This window comes from Narcine bancroftii, chromosome 5 (genome assembly GCF_036971445.1).
Source record: "Narcine bancroftii isolate sNarBan1 chromosome 5, sNarBan1.hap1, whole genome shotgun sequence".
Classification (NCBI taxonomy): Eukaryota; Metazoa; Chordata; class Chondrichthyes; order Torpediniformes; family Narcinidae; genus Narcine; species Narcine bancroftii.
In genome coordinates, this window is record NC_091473.1 from 216,143,897 (window position 1) to 216,164,274 (window position 20,378).

The 20,378-nt window shown below is 45.5% G+C and overlaps 1 protein-coding gene across 1 annotated transcript in view; it reads right to left on the reverse strand.

The window, feature by feature from the left end:
- The window catches only part of LOC138764838 (CD48 antigen-like), a 42,063-nt gene extending 27,839 nt beyond the window's left edge, over positions 1-14,224 (reverse strand). Inside the window, exon 1 of the mRNA XM_069941171.1 lies at positions 14,088-14,224. Within this exon, the coding sequence (XP_069797272.1) occupies positions 14,088-14,139 (52 nt within the window). The 5' untranslated portion in view covers positions 14,140-14,224. The remainder of the gene's footprint in view (positions 1-14,087) is intronic.
- Positions 14,225-20,378: the final 6,154 nt, after the last annotated feature.

Here is a 20,378-nt window from a genome sequence, read left to right on the forward strand (position 1 = left end):
GTCACACCACCCTCCCCACTCCATTTAACCATATAACCATTTACGGAGCGGAAACAGGCCATGTCGGCCTTTCGATTCCTCACCGGTTCACTAGAACAACTCCACTAGCTCAAATCAACATGAATTTCTACTGGCAGTCAATTTTGAGGCTCCTCAGTCCCACCTGAATGACAAAGTCAGGTGCTACAATATCAGGGTTGGTGCTGCTTCCTGCAAAGCTCCTGAGCTGATGGGAGTCTGAAAATCATTCCATTGTACCTCTAAAGGGACAGAATCCACTCTTTGACCACAAGCAGAAGGCTGTTCAGGACCACCAGATAATGACAGACAACAGGGAGAGGCTTCTAGTTCGTGGCATTGGATTTACCTTTCTTCAAGATGGCCACAATTACTAGGTCTGTCAGAATGCCCTGATGTATTCTCGTGCTTGATGAGGTTTTGTTGCCGATGTTCCACACTGTTTTAAACTTCTGCAAAATACCATCTGCGCTCAGACATTTTATAAAAAAAGTCGGCTTAAAACTTCTTGCCTGTCAAGGTGGTGGCAAGACTGGAGTATGAAGATTGCTGCGTGATATAGTCAAAGGTGCTCAGGTCATTGAAAGTTGGGCACTGAAGAATCTGAGCAGTGTGGCCTTTAATAGATTCCTGGACCTTGGCCTTAAGGTGCCTGCAGATGAGTTATTTTCCCTTTTAAGCGTGCTGAAGAACGCAATCCAGGAACACCTTGTACTTGCTTTTCACTTGTTCCTCAATGTCCTGCTCACTTTCGTAAGCCTGTACTGGGAACTGCTGATCAACTGGGATCATTGTTTGAAGAGGGTGCACGAGTGTCCCAACCCTGCACTTCTTGATTCTACCTCTTACCTAAGATTTACAACCAGCACTTCCCCGACAGGCCCATTGTTTCCACCTGCTCTGGCTCCAGCACACACCTTGACTCCATCCTTTCTCTCTCTCCTTGATCAGTCCCTTCCCACCTCCATCCAGGATGCTTTCCACATCCTTCACCACTTTGACAACTCCAGATTCTCTGATCCCCAGCTGTCCCATCCTCACCATGGATGTCCAGTGCATCTCCACCAACAATCCTTCCCCCAAAGAACAGAAGCCCTCCGCTCTGACACTGACTTCTGCCTGCAAAACTCATTCTCACCCTAAATAAATTCACTTTTGACATATCAAATTTCCTTCAAATTTATGATGTACCCAAGTTCCAGGACATCTGAAATGTCCTCCTTTTTCAACCAACATGACTTCCTGTGGTCAACAGAGCCATCTCACACATTTCCTCTGTCTCATGGAGATCTGCTCCCACCCCCTCCCTACAAACAGAACAGGGCTCCTCTTGTTCTCACCTTTCACCCCACTAGTCTCTTCATCCAGCACATCATCCTCCATCATTTTCACCTGCTGAACCCGAGACTCACCTTTCCAGACACATCTACCCCCTCCCCACCCCTTTCTGCCTTCTGCTGGATTGCTCACTCTGTGACTGTCTTGTCAGCACATCCCTTCCCACCCACCTCCCCATGACCCCTGGTTCTTTCCCCTGCATCTACTGGAGGTGCCACGCTTGTTCCTGCACCGCCTCCCTCACCACCATCTAGAGACATAAACAGCCCTTCCACGTGAGGCAGAGATTCACATCCTCTAACCTTATCTACTGAACTGGGTCTTCCCGGTGTAGCCTCCTCTCCAACAATGAAATCAAACACAGACTTGGGGACAGTTTCACAGGGCATCCACTCTCAGTCCACATGTCCATCCCAAGGTCTTGTTTGCTGCTATTTAAACTCCCCTTCCCATTCCCACCCCGATCTATCTGTCCTGGGCCTTCTCCTCTGCCAGAGTGAGGGCCAATGTCAACTAGAGGGACAACTGTCCCCTGGGCAGTCTACAGGACATTGAATGTTCTTATTTCAGGCACCGAGTCCTCTCTCTCTCTTCTTCTCTACTCTTTATTCTTCTCTCCCTTTCCCCTTCCCTCACACACTCTTTTTTTGTCCACGTTTCCACACACCTTTACCCAGGTCCCTACCCATTCTCATCCCCCCCTTCCCACTGTTTTGTTCCATCTCCCTCCAATCCCATCTCCCCACTCCAACCCTCATCCTACTCTTCCACCTGATCTTTCTTTATCCTACCGCTCTTGTTATCAGCCTTTGCCTCTATAATTCCCCACTCCATCTTGTGCGATTCGTCTTCTCCCACCTGTCTCCTTGTTTTTCTTGCTTCTCTCTCCCTTTGCCTGTCATCTGTCAATCCTATGCCTTTGTCCGTCATGGTTCATCTCTCCCTGGTCACCAATCCCACATGGGGTCCCGGCCCCACTCCTCCCACACTGTCCAATTCACACTAACTGCTTTGTTGAGCCAACCATTTCAATACTGTGCCCCACTCCTGCACTCTCATGTCTGTCCATGGCTTCATGTCCTGTCAACCCAAGCCCACCCATGAATTGGAGGAGAAACGCTTAATTTTCCAACTTGGCACCCTCCAATCGGTTGGTTTCTGCTAGTTCTCCCTCTTTCCACCCCCTTCCCTCTCCACTCACAGAAGCAGTCCCGCTCCCCCTGTTAAACCGATGTGCCCACCCTCCCTTATCCACGTACTACCTTCTGCCTATGGGACTGCTGTCCTCTACCTGCCCCTCCCCCCTCATTATTTTATTTGGGCACCTGCCCAGATTTTGCTCCCACCTTGATGAATGGCGCAAGCCCGAAACATTGATTATGTTTCTTAATTTTTCCTATATAGAGGACACTGTTTGACCTAGTGAGTTTCTCCACCGTTGCATTGTTACACTGACTCTCTCCTTCACATCGCCAGTCTCAACGACGGGCTCCAGCCTGAAGCATCCATCATTCTTTCTCTCCCATTGTTACTCAACCTGCTGAGTTCCTACAGCAGAGCCTGTTATGCTTCAGATTCCTTCCAAAATGTTGAATGCCCTTGAAGGTCAAGTTCCCAACCCTGGTCACCCTGGAGCCATGTCTAAGTCATTCCAATCGCATTATAAGCATTAACTGTTATCTCTGTTGTCAGCTCATCCACATTGTCTTTGGCTTGGCTTCGCGGACGAATATTTATGGAGGGGTATGTCCACGTCTGCTGCAGGCTCGTTGGTGACTGACAAGTCTGATGCGGGACAGGCAGGCACAGTTGCAGCGGTTGCAAGGGAAAATTGGTGGGTTGGGTTTGGGTGTTGGATTTTTCCTCTTTTGTCTTTTGTCAGTGAGGTGGGCTCTGCGGTCTTCTTCAAAGGAGGTTGCTGCCCGCCGAACTGTGAGCCACCAAGATGCACGGTTGGAGGCGATATCAGCCCACTGGCGGTGGTCAATGTGGCAGGCACCCAGAGATTTCTTTAAGCAGTCCTTGTACCTCTTCTTTGGTGCACCTCTGTCTCGGTGGCCAGTGGAGATCTCACCATAGATCACGATCTTGGGAAGGCGATGGTCCTCCATTCTGGAGACGTGACCCACCCAGCGCAGTTGGGTCTTCAGCAGCATGGATTCGATTCTTGCGGACTCTGCCAGCTCGAGTACTTCGATTCTAGGAGCCGTAGGTGATGCCACTAGAGGAGTGTGATGCTCTAAGGACTGGCTCCTCCCCTGACTCCGTCCCCATATATCCCAATATAAACCCTGGATCCCCGCCAAATCCTCAGTTCAATCCAGACTATTGTGTGTTATTCTTACTGTTGTACTCTCTTTCTCTCTGGCCTCGAGTGCTCTCAGTCACAATCCACACATGATGTGAACAACCTTCTTGCTTCTTGCCTCAGAGCCAGTCGTGGGGTCAATGACTTGGGAGCTGCTGTGACCTTTATGATAGATCATTCCCCTCCCCCTCAACAGTATCTAAAGCAGTATACTTGTTACTGAGGGGAGTGGCTGCAGGAGAACACTGCACCCTCTGCCTTCCTCTTTCAAGTGGTCACCCCAACCACCCCCAGCCTGCTCCCAATATGTGGCTACATCACTGTAACTGCAATCTATGACTCTCTCAGGCTCCATCCAACTTCTCCTTGGCCTTATTAAAGCACCTTGCACCTCTTCTGCTGCATCAGATATTTTCAGGATTCTTGGCTTTTCATTGGATCTTGAACTTTTTTTTCTGTCTGCTACAGTTGGACTAATTTCCCATTAGGTATCTGAGCCTGAGGGATATACACAACTTGTTCACTTATGCACCAGTTCTTCAAAAGTGAACAATTGCTGGTTTATTGTCATATATTTTAATGCAACCTCCCAACCCACTATAGGACACTCACACCTCGTGACATCAAAATTTGCCATCTTCAAAATTACAACCCTGGTTTCAAATTGAATCTCATCATCTCGAACCTTTTAAGTTCTTTCTCAGTCTTCCCCCGAGGCCCCCCTTGACTTCGAGATTGTCAATGAATCCTTTCCACACGAATGAATCTAAAGTTGTCCTCTTCTCATTGGTTCCACGACCAATGATGTCCTCATTCTTTCTAACAGCTATCAGGCTCTTGAACCTTCCCTTCAGGAGATGCTTCAACACCTCAAAAGGACTGTTTGTTTGCTATTATAAGTCACTTTTTTTGCACAAAAATTACTGTGAATATTTATTATCGATCTTATGTGTTTATGTCTCTTAATTTAATTTGTTATGAGCCCAAAGGACCCCCAATCCCCGCAGCAATAGATATTCACCAAGACAAATGGTTACTTAAACAAAAGTTGCTTTAAACATGAAAACATAATATGGTATAAACAAGGAGGCTTACAACTGCCAAACTTTAAAAATTATTATAGAGCCGCACAATTAAGATATCTATCAGATTTTTATCAAACAAGGGAAAAACCAGACTGGACGAGATTAGAATTAGATAAAATAGGGGAAAAGATACCTGAACACATATTATATAAATGGGATGAAAAATTGGTACAACATAGAAGTTCTCCAGTATTACATCATCTCCTCAATATTTGGAAGAAGATACATGTAGAAAGAAATAAAACAAATTATCAATTACCAAAACTAATATTGACGCAAAATAAGCTACTCCCTTTTACAATAGATAACCTTTCCTTTAGAGAATGGGAAAAAAAAGTGATTAAAAGAATAGAAAATTGTTTTTCAGGAAATAGATTCTTATCCTTTGAACAAAATGAAAGATAAGTACAATATAACTCAAGATACAGCGCTGGCATATTACCAATTGAGATCCTACTTGAAGGATAAATTAGGAAGCAGTTTGAGTTTGCCAGAGGCAAGTAACCTTGAATATGTGATTACAGATACAATGATAATCAAAAGATATATAACAAATATGTATATTAAACTGCAAGAAAAGGAGAATGAGGAAACAAATGGTAAAACTAAACAAAAATGGGAACAAGATTTAAATATAAAGATAAAAAAGGAAACATGGGAGAAATTATGTTCTGGAACGATGAGAAATACAATAAATATGAGGCTACGTATGATACAATATAACTGGATACACAGACTATACATTACACCTCAAAAGTTAAATAAATGGGACCCAACAGTATCTGATAGATGTTTTCGATGTAAAAAAGAAATGGGAACAACAATTCATGCAATCTGGACATGTGAGAGAGTAGAAAAATTTTGGGAAGATCTAAATCAGATATTAAATAAAATAACAGAAAACAATATACCAAAGAATCCAGAGATCTTTCTCCTAAGTAACATAAAAAACAAAGAATTTGGAATTGATTTGGAGGATGCACAAAAATGATTTGTTAAGATAGCTCTAGCCGTAGCAAAAAAATGTATTATGTCAACCTGGAAATTGGAAGATAATTTGAAAATACAACAATGGTTTATAGAAATGAATAAATGTATTCCATTAGAAAAAATAACATATAGTTTAAGAAATAATATTGAAATATTTGAACAAGTATGGGAGCCTTACATTAAATACAATAGCGAAAACCTACCGGGGACAATCATTACCTAAGTTGATGGAAGGAGAAGGAAAGAAAAGAATGGACTCAGTAGAATTTCTGGTGTATTTTTTTTGAGTGACAACATTGTCTGACTGGTTTAATGTATCCTAGATTGTATACCTTAAATGGATGGGGTGGGGGTGGGGGGGTGGGTTGGGAGGAGGGAGGGGGGGGGGGAGAAAATGTCACTGTATATGTGTGAAAAGGAAAAAGTGTGTATTATGGCTAATGTGATTTATGGTGTGAAAAAAAAAATTTAAAACAAAAAAACATGAAAACATAATCAAACTTTAATTTATCACTATTGACTTAACTAACCTAACTTAACCCCATTTCTAATTCTAAGGGCATGTGTATGTAATGTGTGTGGAAGTTCAGAAAAGTTCTTTAGTTCACAGTCCAATTTCATTTCTAATTCCTCCAATGCAGGCAATTCTTATACTGTGCACAGAATTTAACATTTATAACGTTCACCAAGCTTTGGTGCTTGAAAGGTAAATTGTTGCTGCTCAGGAAGGTTCTTGTCAGTTTTTAGAGAGAGATTTGTTGTTCCAGGATACCCACAACTGATTTACTTCCATCAGCCACTTCAGTGTCTTGCCAAAGAAACTTTCCCCCTTAGAGTTCTCCAGATGATAACCCTCTTTTTTTTTCAGGTCACCACAGAGTTCCTTCTTGTTTCTCTTATTCCAAGTGAAACATTAGACAGCCAGTCCTCTCCTTTTGCATGAACCACAAGGGCTTTGACCAGACTGAACTAAGCACTCACAACCCATCTTCCAAATGGGGGTTTCCACAAGCTTTCCAGCTTGTCCTGTTCCAGTTTTCTGACATTTTACTGCAGAGTCTAAGATCTACGGGAAGGGTGTCTTCTCTCTGAAGACCCAATGAGTGGTATCCCTGGCCCTGAGCAAGAGTTCACTAAAGATGGGGCCCTCTAGACACCTCGGCGTTCCTTCTGGTGGGCTTCTCCTCTTCTATCTGTGTACCTGGAGGGGAAAAGTGAAGTACACTGAAGTGCTGGCGGAACTCAATATCCGTGGAAAGCAACAGGCAGTCAATGTTTCAGGCCTGACCCCTTCTTCACGACTGCCAAAAATCAAGGAGCTCTGGGTGGAGGGAGAGGGTGGAGCATAGGCTTGGAGGTGATTGAAGGACACAGGTGGGAGGAGGAAGAAAGGGGCTGAGAGGTGATAAGGGTGTGGTGGTATGTCATGCATGATGTCATTAGACCACTAGGTCACCAGGTGGCTCACCTGGTTATCTAAAGCCCGGGGGGGGAAATCCCTTGCCCCTCATTCTGGCCTAGGCTTGTACAGAGGCAAGACCAAGGCCTCAAAGCCTAGCTGTATACCAGTCTATTAAAACTAGTGTTTTACCTGCACTCTGCCTCGTGTGGTTTGATGCTAGTAGCTAATTTAATAGACTGCTATACATTTCCAGAATGGACGCTCCACTAGACCTCGACTCAGCCGAGACCTGACTCAGGGACCCAGGAACGGAAATGGGCCCTGCGCACATGCAGTCGAAAATGGACGGGCTAGAAAGCTGTGAGATCAGGATCAAGAGCAAGGGGGGAGCCCACTCCACAGTCGTGGTGGATTTTGGAGGGGTCAGAAATACCCCGGGACAGGTAATGAGTGGCAGAGTGCCCTACCTGTTTGCGAACTCACTGAGGCAGCACGCAGGGTACCTGATGTATGACTAGGAGTGATGCCAGACACAGGTGAAGGGCATACGGCAAGTCGCCTTGCCGATTGCAGTTTACCGGCAGGATTGTGGGTACGGGCTGTTACTCCAGAGCCACCCCCAACCATCTCTGATTCCCCAGAGGGGGCCCATGTCTCCGCAGGGGTGAGCGACCACGTGCGAGAGGGATCAGGTCCAGCACATGCCTACCCCCTAGCTATCAAACCACAAGCTGAGGCTCAGCCAGGTACTGTGGCCAGAGAAGCTTGAGCTGGATCCCAGAACCATCAGTGCAAGCATGCATTCCAGCCGATGGTATAGGTGTTTTATTAATTATGCGGGGATAGAGGGAGCGTCAGAGGAGGAAATGCTGATGCTACTGCTGGCTCAGCTGGGAGATTGTCCGTACTCATTAATTCAGGACACCAAGTCATACCAGGAAGCAATGGACACTCTGCAAAGACATTATAATAGGGGGCACAGGGAGCTGCACTCCAGGCACAGACTCGTGACCAGGTCGCAGCAAGCAGGAGAGTCTGTTAGAGACTTTATACTCGTGCTAAAGGATTTGGCGAGGGCTTGCAATTTTAAGACAGTATCTGCCCAAAAGTATACAGACGACTTGGTGAGGGACAGAATCGTAGCTGGGGTCAGGTCAACGGAAATAAGACAGAGGCTGTTGGAAAAGAGGACAGTGAGGCTAGATGAGGCTGAAACCATTGCGGAGGCTCTGGAGGACTCTAGGAGGGAGCTAAAGGAGTACACTGAGCCAGATATGTGGGCCACACAGGAAGAGGTGCATGGATAAACAAGGGCAACATTCCACAGCAACTGCCTCATTAGACCATTCCAAGTGTGTTTTTTGTGAGAAGCTAAAGCACCCCAGAACCCACTGTCCAGCTAAGGAGAAGGACTGCTCGAGGTGTGGAAAGAAGGGGCATATGCAGAAGTATGCAGAAGAGGCTCCTGCCAAAGCCCTCTCTCATGCAAATGAAAGGCAGGAAAGATCTTCTCCTTCCCCCACAAGCAAGACGAAGCAGAGTGCCATGTGCTGCTTGCCATCTAGGGAGGCTGGGCAGAGGACACAGTGGCCAGGTGACTGCTTCGGTACTGAGTACTACAATCAAGGTTGGGATGAAAACTTCTATCAGAATGGAGGGAGCACCAAGCTGGCCTCATTACGACTGAATCAGGTGAGTCCGCACGACCTATTGGATGCGACTGTTAGTATTAAGGTTAACGGGGCTACTGTAAATTGTTTACTGGATAGTGGGAGTCTTTTCTTTGTCTTTGGCTTGGCTTCGCGGACGAAGATTTATGGAGGGGGTAAAAAGTCCACGTCAGCTGCAGGCTCGTTTGTGGCTGACCAGTCCGATGCGGGACAGGCAGACACGATTGCAGCGGTTGCAAGGGAAAATTGGTTGGTTGGGGTTGGGTGTTGGGTTTTTCCTCCTTTGCCTTTTGTCAGTGAGGTGGGCTCTGCGGTCTTCTTCAAAGGAGGCTGCTGCCCGCCAAACTGTGAGGCGCCAAGATGCACGGTTTGAGGCGTTATCAGCCCACTGGCGGTGGTCAATGTGGCAGGCACCAAGAGATTTCTTTAGGCAGTCCTTGTACCTTTTCTTTGGTGCACCTCTGTCACGGTGGCCAGTGGAGAGCTCGCCATATAATACGATCTTGGGAAGGCGATGGTCCTCCATTCTGGAGACGTGACCCATCCAGCGCAGCTGGATCTTCAGCAGCGTGGACTCGATGCTGTCGACCTCTGCCATCTCGAGTACCTCGACGTTAGGGGTGTGAGCGCTCCAATGGATGTTGAGGATGGAGCGGAGACAACGCTGGTGGAAGCGATAGTGGGAGTACAGAGAGCTTTATAGACCAAGGGTTTGTAGAACAACTCGCGTTAAAAATGTACCCCAGTCACTGTATATGTGTGAAAAAGAAAAAGTGTATATCACGGCTAATGTGATTTATGGTGTGAAAAAAAAATTAAAAAAAAAATGTACCCCAGTGACCACCAGATCCTAATAGCATCTAACAACCATGTGACTAAGGACAACCACTTCTGCAGGATCACTCTGGAGATCCAGGGTACAGCATATGAGGAGTTTAAATTGCTGGTGCTCCCACGCCTCTGTGCTCCAGTGGTGCTGGGGTTGGATTTTCAGTGCCAACTGAAAAGCATCACAATGGTGCATGATGGGCCACTTCCCCCATTAATCCTTAGAAAGAAGTGTTACTGCAACCTCACGGCCCTGAACATAGAGGCCCCCCCTTTATTTGTGCACCTCACGCCTGACTGCACCCCGGTGGCCACTAAGAGCAGGCGGTACAGCCCAAAGGACAGGGAGTTTATCGGTGCAAAATTCCGTAGTTCCAGCCCCTGGAGAGCACAAGTAGTGGTAGTGAAGTCTGGGGAGAAGAGGCGTAGACTACAGTCAGACCATCAACAAATTCATTCAGCTGGATGCATAACCGCTTCCGTGTATCGCGGACATAGTAAACAGCATTGCCCAGTACAAAGTGTTCTCCACTATCGACCACAAGGCAGCTTACCACCAGTTGCCCATTAGAAAGAGCGATAGGATATACATGGCATTTGAAGTGAACGGCAGGTTGTACCAGTTCCTCCGCCTCCCCTTTGGTATCACCAACGAGGTATCCCTGTTCCAGCGGGAGATGGATCGCATAGTGGACGATTACCACTTAAAGGGGGTGTTCCCGTACCTGGACAATGCTACGATCTGTGGCCACTCACAAGCTGACCACGATGCTAACCTTCAAAATATTTTTCAGGCAGTAAAGGACCGCAATCTAACGTACAATAAGGATAAATGTGTCTTTAACACCAGGAAGTTAGTGATCCTGGGCTACGTGGTGCAAAACGGGGAAATTAGACCGTACCCGGCCCGCATGCACCCGCTGTTAGACCTCCCCATCCCTCATTCTCAAAAGACATTAAAGAGGTGTCTGGGGCTGTTTGCATACTATGCGCAGTGGGTCCCCAATTACGCCGACAGGGCCCACCCACTCATAAAGTCCTCAACTTTTACCCTCAGTCCTGCAGCTATCAAAGCATTCAAAGAGATCACGAAGGCCACCCTGCGATCCATTGACGAGATGGTCCCTTTTCAGGTAGAGACTGACACCTCAGACATGGCGTTGGCTGCCACCCTGAATCAAGAGGGGTAGTTGGTGGCCTTTTTCTTGTGGACCCTCCAAGGATCCAAGGTAAGACACTCGGCAGTGGAGAAGGAGGCCCAGGCCATTGTGGAAGCAGTGCAGCACTGGAGACATTTTCTGGCCTGTAAACGTTTCTCCCTTGTTTTGGACCAATGATCCGTGGCATTCATGTTCGATAATCAAAACAGGGTGATCCAGGCTCAATGAACCCTCAGACGCATTGTCCAGGGGCACTTGTGCGGCCCTTAATCACATGTCCCAGCTGCAGAGCTTGCACAATGAGCTGGGCCACCTGGGAGTTGCGAGGCTCTTCCATTTTGTCAGGGCCCAAAACCTCCTGTTCTCAGTGGAGGAGGTACAGATGGTAAGCAGGGGTTGCCCCATCTGTGCAGAGTGTAAACCGCAGTTCCACCGGCCAGACAGCGTCCTCTTAATAAAAGCTACCAGGCCTTTCGAGCGGCTTAGCCTTGACTTCAAAGGCCCGCTCCCATCCTACAACAGCAACATCTATTTCCTAAATGCTATTGACGAGTACTCACAGTTCCCCTTTGCTATCCCATGTCCCGATGTCACCGCAGCAACAGTAATAAAGTGCCTGCAATCTATATTCAGTTTGTGTGGGTACCCTAGCTATATACACCACTATAAGCCTGCGGGGGTTCCCTTCCCCCTGATTCTGGCTGAGGCTTATACAGATAGGGGTGCTGCCTTCATGAGCATTGAGGTCCAACAGTACCTCAAGGATAGAGGCATTGCGACCAGTCGCACTACGAGTTATAACCCTAGGGGGAACGGGCAGGAAGAAAGGGAGAATGCCACCATCTGGAAGACAGTTCTGCTAACTTTCAAAGCAAAGGACCTACCAGTAGCAAGGTGGCAAGACGTGTTACCGGAGGCTCTGCTCTCCATACGCTCTTTATTGTGTTCCGCCACTAACGTGACACCACATGACCATATCTTTTCTTTACTGAGGAAAGCCATGACAGGCACCGTGCTGCCTAGATAGCTGATGTTAGTTAAATTTAAATTGAATTAAAATGTCCTCCTCCACAAGCATTGCAGACGCCACAGGACCGACCTGCTGGTGGAGCCTGTGGAAGTGAGGCACGCAAGCCCTCACTACGCCTGTGTCGCATTTGAGAATGGATGGGAAGACTCAGTGGCCACCAGGAACCTTGCACCAGCAGGAGATGTGGGAGGTGCAGAAGAACTACAGAGCCCTACAGATTGGCAGGACGGGATGGCAGTCAACGCAGGAGCACCACGGGCTCCAGAGGATCAGCAGGAAGGAACCACTGTTGACGTGGGAGGGTCACAGTCCCCCATGGAGCAGTATGAAGAGCAGCAGACGAACACACCCCCACAGGCAGAAAGCCCTGCACCCACGCACTATACCCTTACCCAGGGACAAGACCCCCAGGCCCTGGCACCCCCCACCTCCCCTGCCCCGGCCCCCCAAAGGTGCAGAAGGAAGAGGAAACCATGTCAAATACTGGACTTATGAACGGGTGCAAAGAGACAGAGGGGATGGGGGGGAGGGTCAGTCACAATTTTTTAAGGGGTGGTGAATGTGGTGGTATGTCATGCATGATGTCATTACACCACTAGATCACCAGGTGACTCACCTGGTGATCTTGTACATAAGCCCGGGGGGGATCCCTTGCCCCTCATTCTGGCCTAGGCTTATACAGAGGTAAGACCAAAGCCTCAAAGCATAGGTGTATACCAGTCTATTAAAACTAGTGTTTTACCTGCACTCTGCCTCGTGTGGTTTGACACTAGAAGCCGACAAAGGGGAGGGGAACAGAGGGCTTTGAAAGATGCTCTTTGGTAGCTGAAAGAGTTGGAGAGATGAGGGAAAGCAAGAGAATAGGGGGAGAGGCTAGCAGAAACTGGAGAATAATAGGAGCCTGTCAAGATGGAATAAAGTGTTATTTCTCCAATTTATGAATGGTCTAATATGGACAGGGCACGAAGCCATGGACTGTCATGTCAGTGCAGGAATGTCAGTACGTAGGTTGCCAGTTTGAGGGCAAAGGTAAATTGTTTACTTGGTCAGGATTCACTGCCCTACTGCTCAGCGTTTGGGAAAGCAGATTTCCCCACATCTTCTCCTTCCAGGAGAAACCACTGGGAAGGAGGGTGGGGAAAGGAGAGAGAGAGAGAGAGAGAGAGAGAGAGAGAGAGAGAATGAGGCAGAGTTGGGAACATTAAAAATAGATGCGGCGGGTGCCTGCTGTCTCTCATATGAAGAGTGTCCTGAAACATTGCATGAAATGGTGACAGAAGTGGTTGAGGCTCACATCATAAAATGGAGAAATAAGCAAACGTCAAAATGGGAGGGAGAGAGAGAGGAAATGAGATAGACAGAGCTGTTGGGAAGGCAGGCAGACAAATTGAGACGGACCAGGCCTGAGACAGGGACATGCAGAAGATTGAGTGGTCGAGCAGAAAAAAAACACAGACACTGATTTAACGAGGGAAGAAAAGGTAGGAGTTGAAGATTAGTATATCATGTTTCAAGAGGGTGAGCTAGAGAGTGACCAATAATACAAGCCTAAGGCCTGTGCACTTCGCTGCTCGATTACTGATAGAATTCACCCACGCAAACAACCACAAGGGGAAGCGCATAGCAGACAGGCATTCTCAAAATGTCCATATTTAATGGTCACAGAGTTATACAGCACAGAAACAAACCCTTCTTTCAGCCCAACTCTTCCTTGCTGTCCCAGGTGGATACACAAGCGAGTTCCACGTGCCTGGGTTCGACCCACACCCTCCGAATCATGGCATTTTAATTCAATTTAAATTTAGACCTACTGCACGGTGACCGGCCACTTCGTCCCATCAGTCTGTGCCGCCCAACTTACACCCCATTAACCTCACCCCGGTACGATCCGAGCAGCGGGAGGAAACTGGAGCTCCTGGAGAAAACTCCATACAGACACGGAGGGGGTGGGGGGGCAGCGTACAGACTCCTTACAGACAGAGTGGGATTCGAACCCCGGTCCAGAGCCTATCGCTGGCGCTCTAGAGGTGTTACGCTAACTGCCACACCAACCGTGCTGCCCCATATAAATTTATTTAATACATTGTCATTTTGAATTTTAAGTTGGGTGTTGGGTGTCTTCAAAGTTGTTGAAGAGAACATTTGGGACATTGTCGTGGGATACAGCAAGGTTGAGTTCCTTCCAACCTATCCCCACATAGCGTAAAATTTAAGCCCATAAATATTCTACATAGTCAGAAAAGTGAAACAAAACTCACAGACTGTGAAGGGGAACATCCTCCAAAAGATAAGTAGACACAAGAAGTCCATATATCTTCTGAAGTCAGAGTGGGAGAGGGTCCCTTCTGCATCAGGTCGTTGTGTGTGAGCTATCTGACGGAATGTACGACGGTTGTGTATCGATCATGTTCAGGAAACCACAGCTCTCAACGTCATTATCAAAACTTCCTTTTGGCAATGTGCTAAAAGACGTCACTGATGTCTGCATCTCAAGAAAACAAGAATTGTAACTCTACTCAATATCAGGGAATTGCAGGCCAGTTAGTTCAATGCGTTATCACATGATATCAGACACAGCATGGACTAAGGAAGGGGAAACCCATGTTTCTTTCCTTTTTAAAATATTATTATTGATTTTAATAAAGAACATGCAAACAAAAAAGGTACAATTCAGTAAGATGATATGGACTGTTAGACAAACTAACTAAGACATTCCGTATAACACTAAAATAAATAAATTGTAAATCATATTCATAATTCATATTTTAGAGAGTATATGCCTCTTTTAGAAAAAAACTAATAACACAAAAAAAAGAAAGGAAAGAAGAAACTAGTAGAGGAGAAAAACTCAAACCCATTCCCTAACCACGTTGCCAGATGCGATATATGACTGGTATTAAAAGACAAACAAGGCTAAAAAAAATTAATATAAAGAACACAGAAAAGAAATGAGTTGGAGAATTTAATTACATTGGAGTAAAATTATAAAGTAGGAGAGTGAGTCACAAATAACCCCCCCCATAACGTCTTTATTATTAATTGAATAACAAAGCTTTTCCATGTTCGAACAGGCCGTGAGTAGGCAGGGCAGCGACCTTCCATTTCTGTATGACCGCACACCTTGCCAAAAGAGAGCCAAAAGACTCCGAGCCAGAGATAAAGAAGAATCGTTCTCTCCCGTCGTGCCGACGAAGGCCACCAAAGGATTCGGTATTGAATCTATCTTGAAATTTTTTAATAAAGTGTGGAAAATCTCTCTCCAGTATTTTTTGAGACTAGGACAAATCCAGAACACACGAATTGATGACGCTTCTCCGCTCTTGTACCTGTCACAGCAGGGAGTCAGATTAGAATAAAAGTGAGACAATTTAGCCTTATTCAAATGTGCTCTATGAATCATAGAGGACAATGCCGAGCTATGAACCAACTTAAGAATTGTGTCCCAATCCACATCCAAATTTAAACTTGTTCCCAAGCATTTTTGATTTTAACTGATGGACTCTGATTTAAACATAACAATTTATTTTCTTTTTGAAAATTTTATTTAGAAGTTTTGCAAAATAGATACATACAATTAATCTAACAAAAAAAACCCCTACTACCCCACCTCCCACCACCCACCCACCTTGGAGCTAAAAAAATACAATTATACCAGATATTTAATAGTGGCTGTTTGGTGAGCATCACTAATAAAAACATTTACTTAATATCCAAACCCATACATTCCCCAAATATGAATTCCATATTTTAACAAAAAATGAATAATTATTTTGCAAATTATAAGTTATCTTCTCCAAATAAAGACATGATTGTGATTCATTATTGCCATCTTTGTATATTCAATTCTACATCATTTTACCACATAACAATACATTTCCTAGCTACAGCCAACCATAAACATATAAATGCAATTTGAGATTTGTCCAATCTTAAACTGTTAGTGTATTCACATAACCCAGTAAACACACCAGTGGGTCAAGTTTATCTTAAATAAATCTCGCCAAAACTTAATAAGTTTTTTCCAAAAAAGGACTAACTTTTGTACATTCCCATACTGAATGTACCTGTCTCTTCTCCACATCAGAAACACAAATCTGATGAACTAAAAACATATTTTTTCAACTTGTCAGCTGTTAAATACAATTGATGTAAGAAATTATAATTAACCAGACATTAACTTAGTACATTAATTAACTTAGTAACACTATCAACACACATGTTTGACCATTCCTCGCAAGTAATAGATAAATCCTTCTATTTATCATTCATTTTATATACATCCATTTTAGCCATCTTTTCCTGGAGTAACATATATGTTTCCAAAATGATTCCCTTCTTTCCTTTATCAGCAATTAATATCTCAAATTTTGTTTGACCAGGTAACACCAATTCTCGTGCAAAACTTTCTAACAATAAATCCTGAACTTGATAATAAGCAAATAAAGTATTTGGTAATAGGGAGAGGAGAGGAGAGGAGAGGAGAGAGGAGAAGGACAGAAAAGAAAAGAGTCCGGGGCAGGTAAGAAAACTTTTTAAAAAGTCTCTTACCAGGGTCTGCGGGGAGGAGTCGGCGTCAGAGGCGGCCATTGGTCGAGCCAGCGTACAGGAGAGTGTGACGGGAAGGTAAGGTCTTTTTAAAGACTCATACTGGGGACAGAGCTTAACAGTAGGGAGAGGAGAGGAGAGGAGAGGAGAGGAGAGGAGAGGAGAGGAGAGGAGAGGAGAGGAGAGAGGAGAAGGACAGAAGGGGTTAATTGGTAAAAGGCCAATAAATAAGAGGGACAGCGAGCGGCCCAGCGAGTGAGTGGCCCAGTGAAGGAGTGGGACTTCCAGGCTTTGGCTCATCAGGCTTCGGCGAAAGCAGGCGGAGAGAAAGCTAAGATAGTCTTCATTATTTCTTCATTGGGGTAAGGGATGAGTGTTAAGGCTGTGTGTTGTCGGGAGTGCCGGATGTGGGAGGTCCTGGAGTCTTCCAGACTCCCGGATGTCCATATCTGCACTAGGTGTGTCGAGCTGCAGATTGTCAGGGACCGTGTTAGGGAACTAGAGCTGCAGCTCGATGACCTCAGGCTGGTTAGGGAAACAGAGGTAGTCATAGACAGGAGTTACAGCCAGGTGGTCACGCCAGGGCCACGGGAGGATGAAAGGTGGGTAACTGTTAGGAGAGGGACAAAAGAACGTAAGGTGCCAGAGACGAGCCCTGTGAATGTAACCCTCAGCAATAAGTACGCCTCTTTGAGCACTGTTGAGGGGGACATCAAGGTTGGGGGGAGTGACAGTGGCTGTGCCTCTGGCACGAGGTCGGCCCCTGTAGCTCAGAAAGGGAGGGAAAGGAAGAGGAGGGCAATTGTGGTTGGAGACTCCATAGTTAAGAGGACGGATAGGGGATTCTGTGGACGCAGCAAGGAGAACCGGATGGTGGTTTGCCTCCCTGGTGCCAGGGTCCGGGATGTTGCTGCTCGTGTCCCAGATATCCTAAAGTGGGAGGGACAGGAGCCAGAGGTCGTGGTACACGTAGGTACCAATGACATAGGGAGAATTAGAGAAGAGGTCCTAAAAAGTGAGTACAGGCAGTTAGGTAGGGAGTTAAAAAGAAGGACCGCAAAGGGGGTAATCTCTGGATTACTCCCTGTGCCACGTGACAGTGTGAATAGAAATAGAATGAGGTGGAGGATTAACACGTGGCTGAAGGGGTGGAGTAAGGGGCAGGGTTTTAAGTTTCTGGATAACTGGGACCTTTTTTGGGGGAGATGTGACCTGTACAGTAAGGACGGGTTACACTTAAATCCCAGGGGGACCAGAATCCTGGCAGAGGTATTTGCTAGGGCTACTCAGGATCCTTTAAACTAGAATGGTTGTGGGGAGGGAACAAAACAGTACAGAGCAGTAAGGAGAAGGTTAGAATGCAAACAATGAAAGTTTGTAGTAAGTATTTGAATATGGATGGGCAGGTGATAGAGAAGGGAAATGCTCTGGAAGAAGATGAAGGGCAATTGGCAGGAAAAGTAAATAATGTTGTTCTTAAAGATGAGGGAAAACAGGGATTAAAAAATGGGAAATCCCTGAAATTCATATATTTTAATGCCAGGAGTATTGTAAAAAAGGTGGATGAGCTGAAGGTGTGGATTGATACTTGGAAGTATGATGTGGTAGCGATTAGTGAGACATGGTTGCAGGAGGGATGTGATTGGCAACTGAATATCCCTGGGTTTCGTTGTTTTAGGTGTGATAGAGTCAGAGGGGCAAGAGGAGGTGGGGTTGCATTGCTTGTCAGGGAAAATATTACAGCGGTGCCTAGGAAGGATAGATTAGAGGGCACATCCACGGAGGCTATTTGGGTGGAACTGAGGAGTAGGAAAGGAGAGGTTACACTTGTAGGGGTGTATTATAGACCACCCGGAGGGGACCGAGACCTAGAGGAGCAAATCTGTAGGGAGATAGTAGATATTTGTGATAAGCACAGGGTTGTAATTATGGGAGATTTTAATTTTCCACATATAGATTGGGAAACACATTCTGTGAAAGGAATGGATGGGTTAGAGTTTGTGAAATGTGTGCAAGATAGTTTTTTACAACAATATGTAGAGGTGCCGACCAGAGAAGGAGCAGTGTTAGATCTACTGTTGGCAAATGGGATGGGTCAAGTGATGGAGGTTAGTGTTGGCGAGCACTTCGGGTCCAGTGATCATAATGCCATCAGCTTCAATGTCATTATGGAAAGAGAGAAATCAGGGCCAAGGATTGAGGTTTTTGATTGGGGAAAAGCTAGATTTGAGGAGATGCGAAAGGACTTGCAGGGTGTGCATTGGGACAATTTGTTTTATGGGCAGGATGTAGTAGAGAGATGGAAGTCTTTTAATGATCAGATTTTGAGAGTGCAAAAGCTTTATGTTCCTGTTAGGTTAAAAGGAGGGGCAAAAGGTTTGAGAGAGCCGTGGTTTTCAAGGAATATTGGAAACTTGGTTCGAAGAAAAAGGGAGGCGTACATTAGATATAAGAAGCATGGAGTTAAGGAGATGTTTGAAAGATACATTGAATGTAAGAGGAATCTTAAGAGAGGAATTAGGAAAGCTAAAAGAAGGTACGAGAAAACTATGGCAAGCAGGGTGAAAACTAATCCAAAAGAGTTCTACAAATATGTTAATGGTAAGAGGAAAGCTAGAGACAAAATTGGTCCCTTAGAAAATCAGAGTGGAAAACTGTGTGTGGAACCTAGAGAAATGGGGGAGATATTGAACAGTTTCTTTTCTTCGGTATTCACTAAGGAGAAGGATATTGGGAGATGTGGGATAAAAAAAGCAAATTGGGTAAATATGGGGAATATAGAGATTACAAAAGGTGTAGTTTTAAGGCTTTTGAAGAACATAAAGGTGGATAAGTCTCCGGGACCAGACGGGATCTTCCCCAGAACATTGAGAGAAGTGAAGGAGGAAATAGCAGAGGCTCTGGCGGTAATTTTTCAAATGTCATTAGATATGGGGTTAGTGCCGGAGGATTGGCGCATTGCGCATGTGGTTCCGTTATTTAAAAAGGGTTCAAGGAGGAAGCCTGGCAACTATCGGCCTGTAAGTTTGACGTCTGTGGTAGGTAAATTAATGGAGAAAATTCTTAGAGATAGTACTTATAAACATCTGGATAGACAGGGTCTGATCAGGAGCACTCAACATGGATTTGTGGGAGGAAGGTCATGTTTGACCAATCTGATTGAATTTTTTGAAGAGGTGACTAGGAATGTGGATGAGGGTAGCGCAGTGGATGTTGTCTATATGGACTTCAGTAAGGCCTTCGATAAGGTACCACATGGAAGGTTAGTTAGGAAGGTGCAGTCTTTAGGTATAAATTTTAAGATAGTCAAATGGATTGAACATTGGCTGAAAGGGAGAGGCCAGAGAGTGGTAGTGGATAATTGTCTGTCAGGTTGGAGGCCGGTGACCAGTGGTGTGCCTCAAGGATCTGTATTGGGCCCATTGTTGTTTGTTATATACATTAATGATCTAGATGATGGGGTGGTGAATTGGATTAGTAAATATGCAGACGATACTAAGATAGGTGGAATAGTGGATAATGAAGAAGGTTTTCAAGGATTGCAGAGGGATTTGGGCTGCTTAGAAAAGTGGGCTGAAAAATGGCAGATGGAATTTAATGCTGATAAGTGTGAGGTGCTTCATTTTGGTAAGAAGAATCAGAATAGGACATATGTGGTAAATGGGAGAGCATTGAGGAATACAGAAGAGCAGAAAGATTTAGGAGTAACGGTACATCGTTCCCTGAAGGTAGAAACTCACGTGAATAGGGTGGTGAAGAAGGCTTTTAGTATGCTGGCCTTTATCAATCATTGCATGGAATATAGGAGTTGGGAAGTGATGTTGAGATTGTATAAGACGTTGGTGCGGCCTAATTTGGAGTTCTGTGTGCAGTTCTGGTCGCCTAATTATAGGAAGGATATAAACAGAGTGGAGAGAGTGCAGAGAAGGTTTACCAGAATGTTGCCTGGGTTTAAGCATCTGGAGTATGGGGAGAGATTGGACAGATTGGGTCTTTATTCTTTG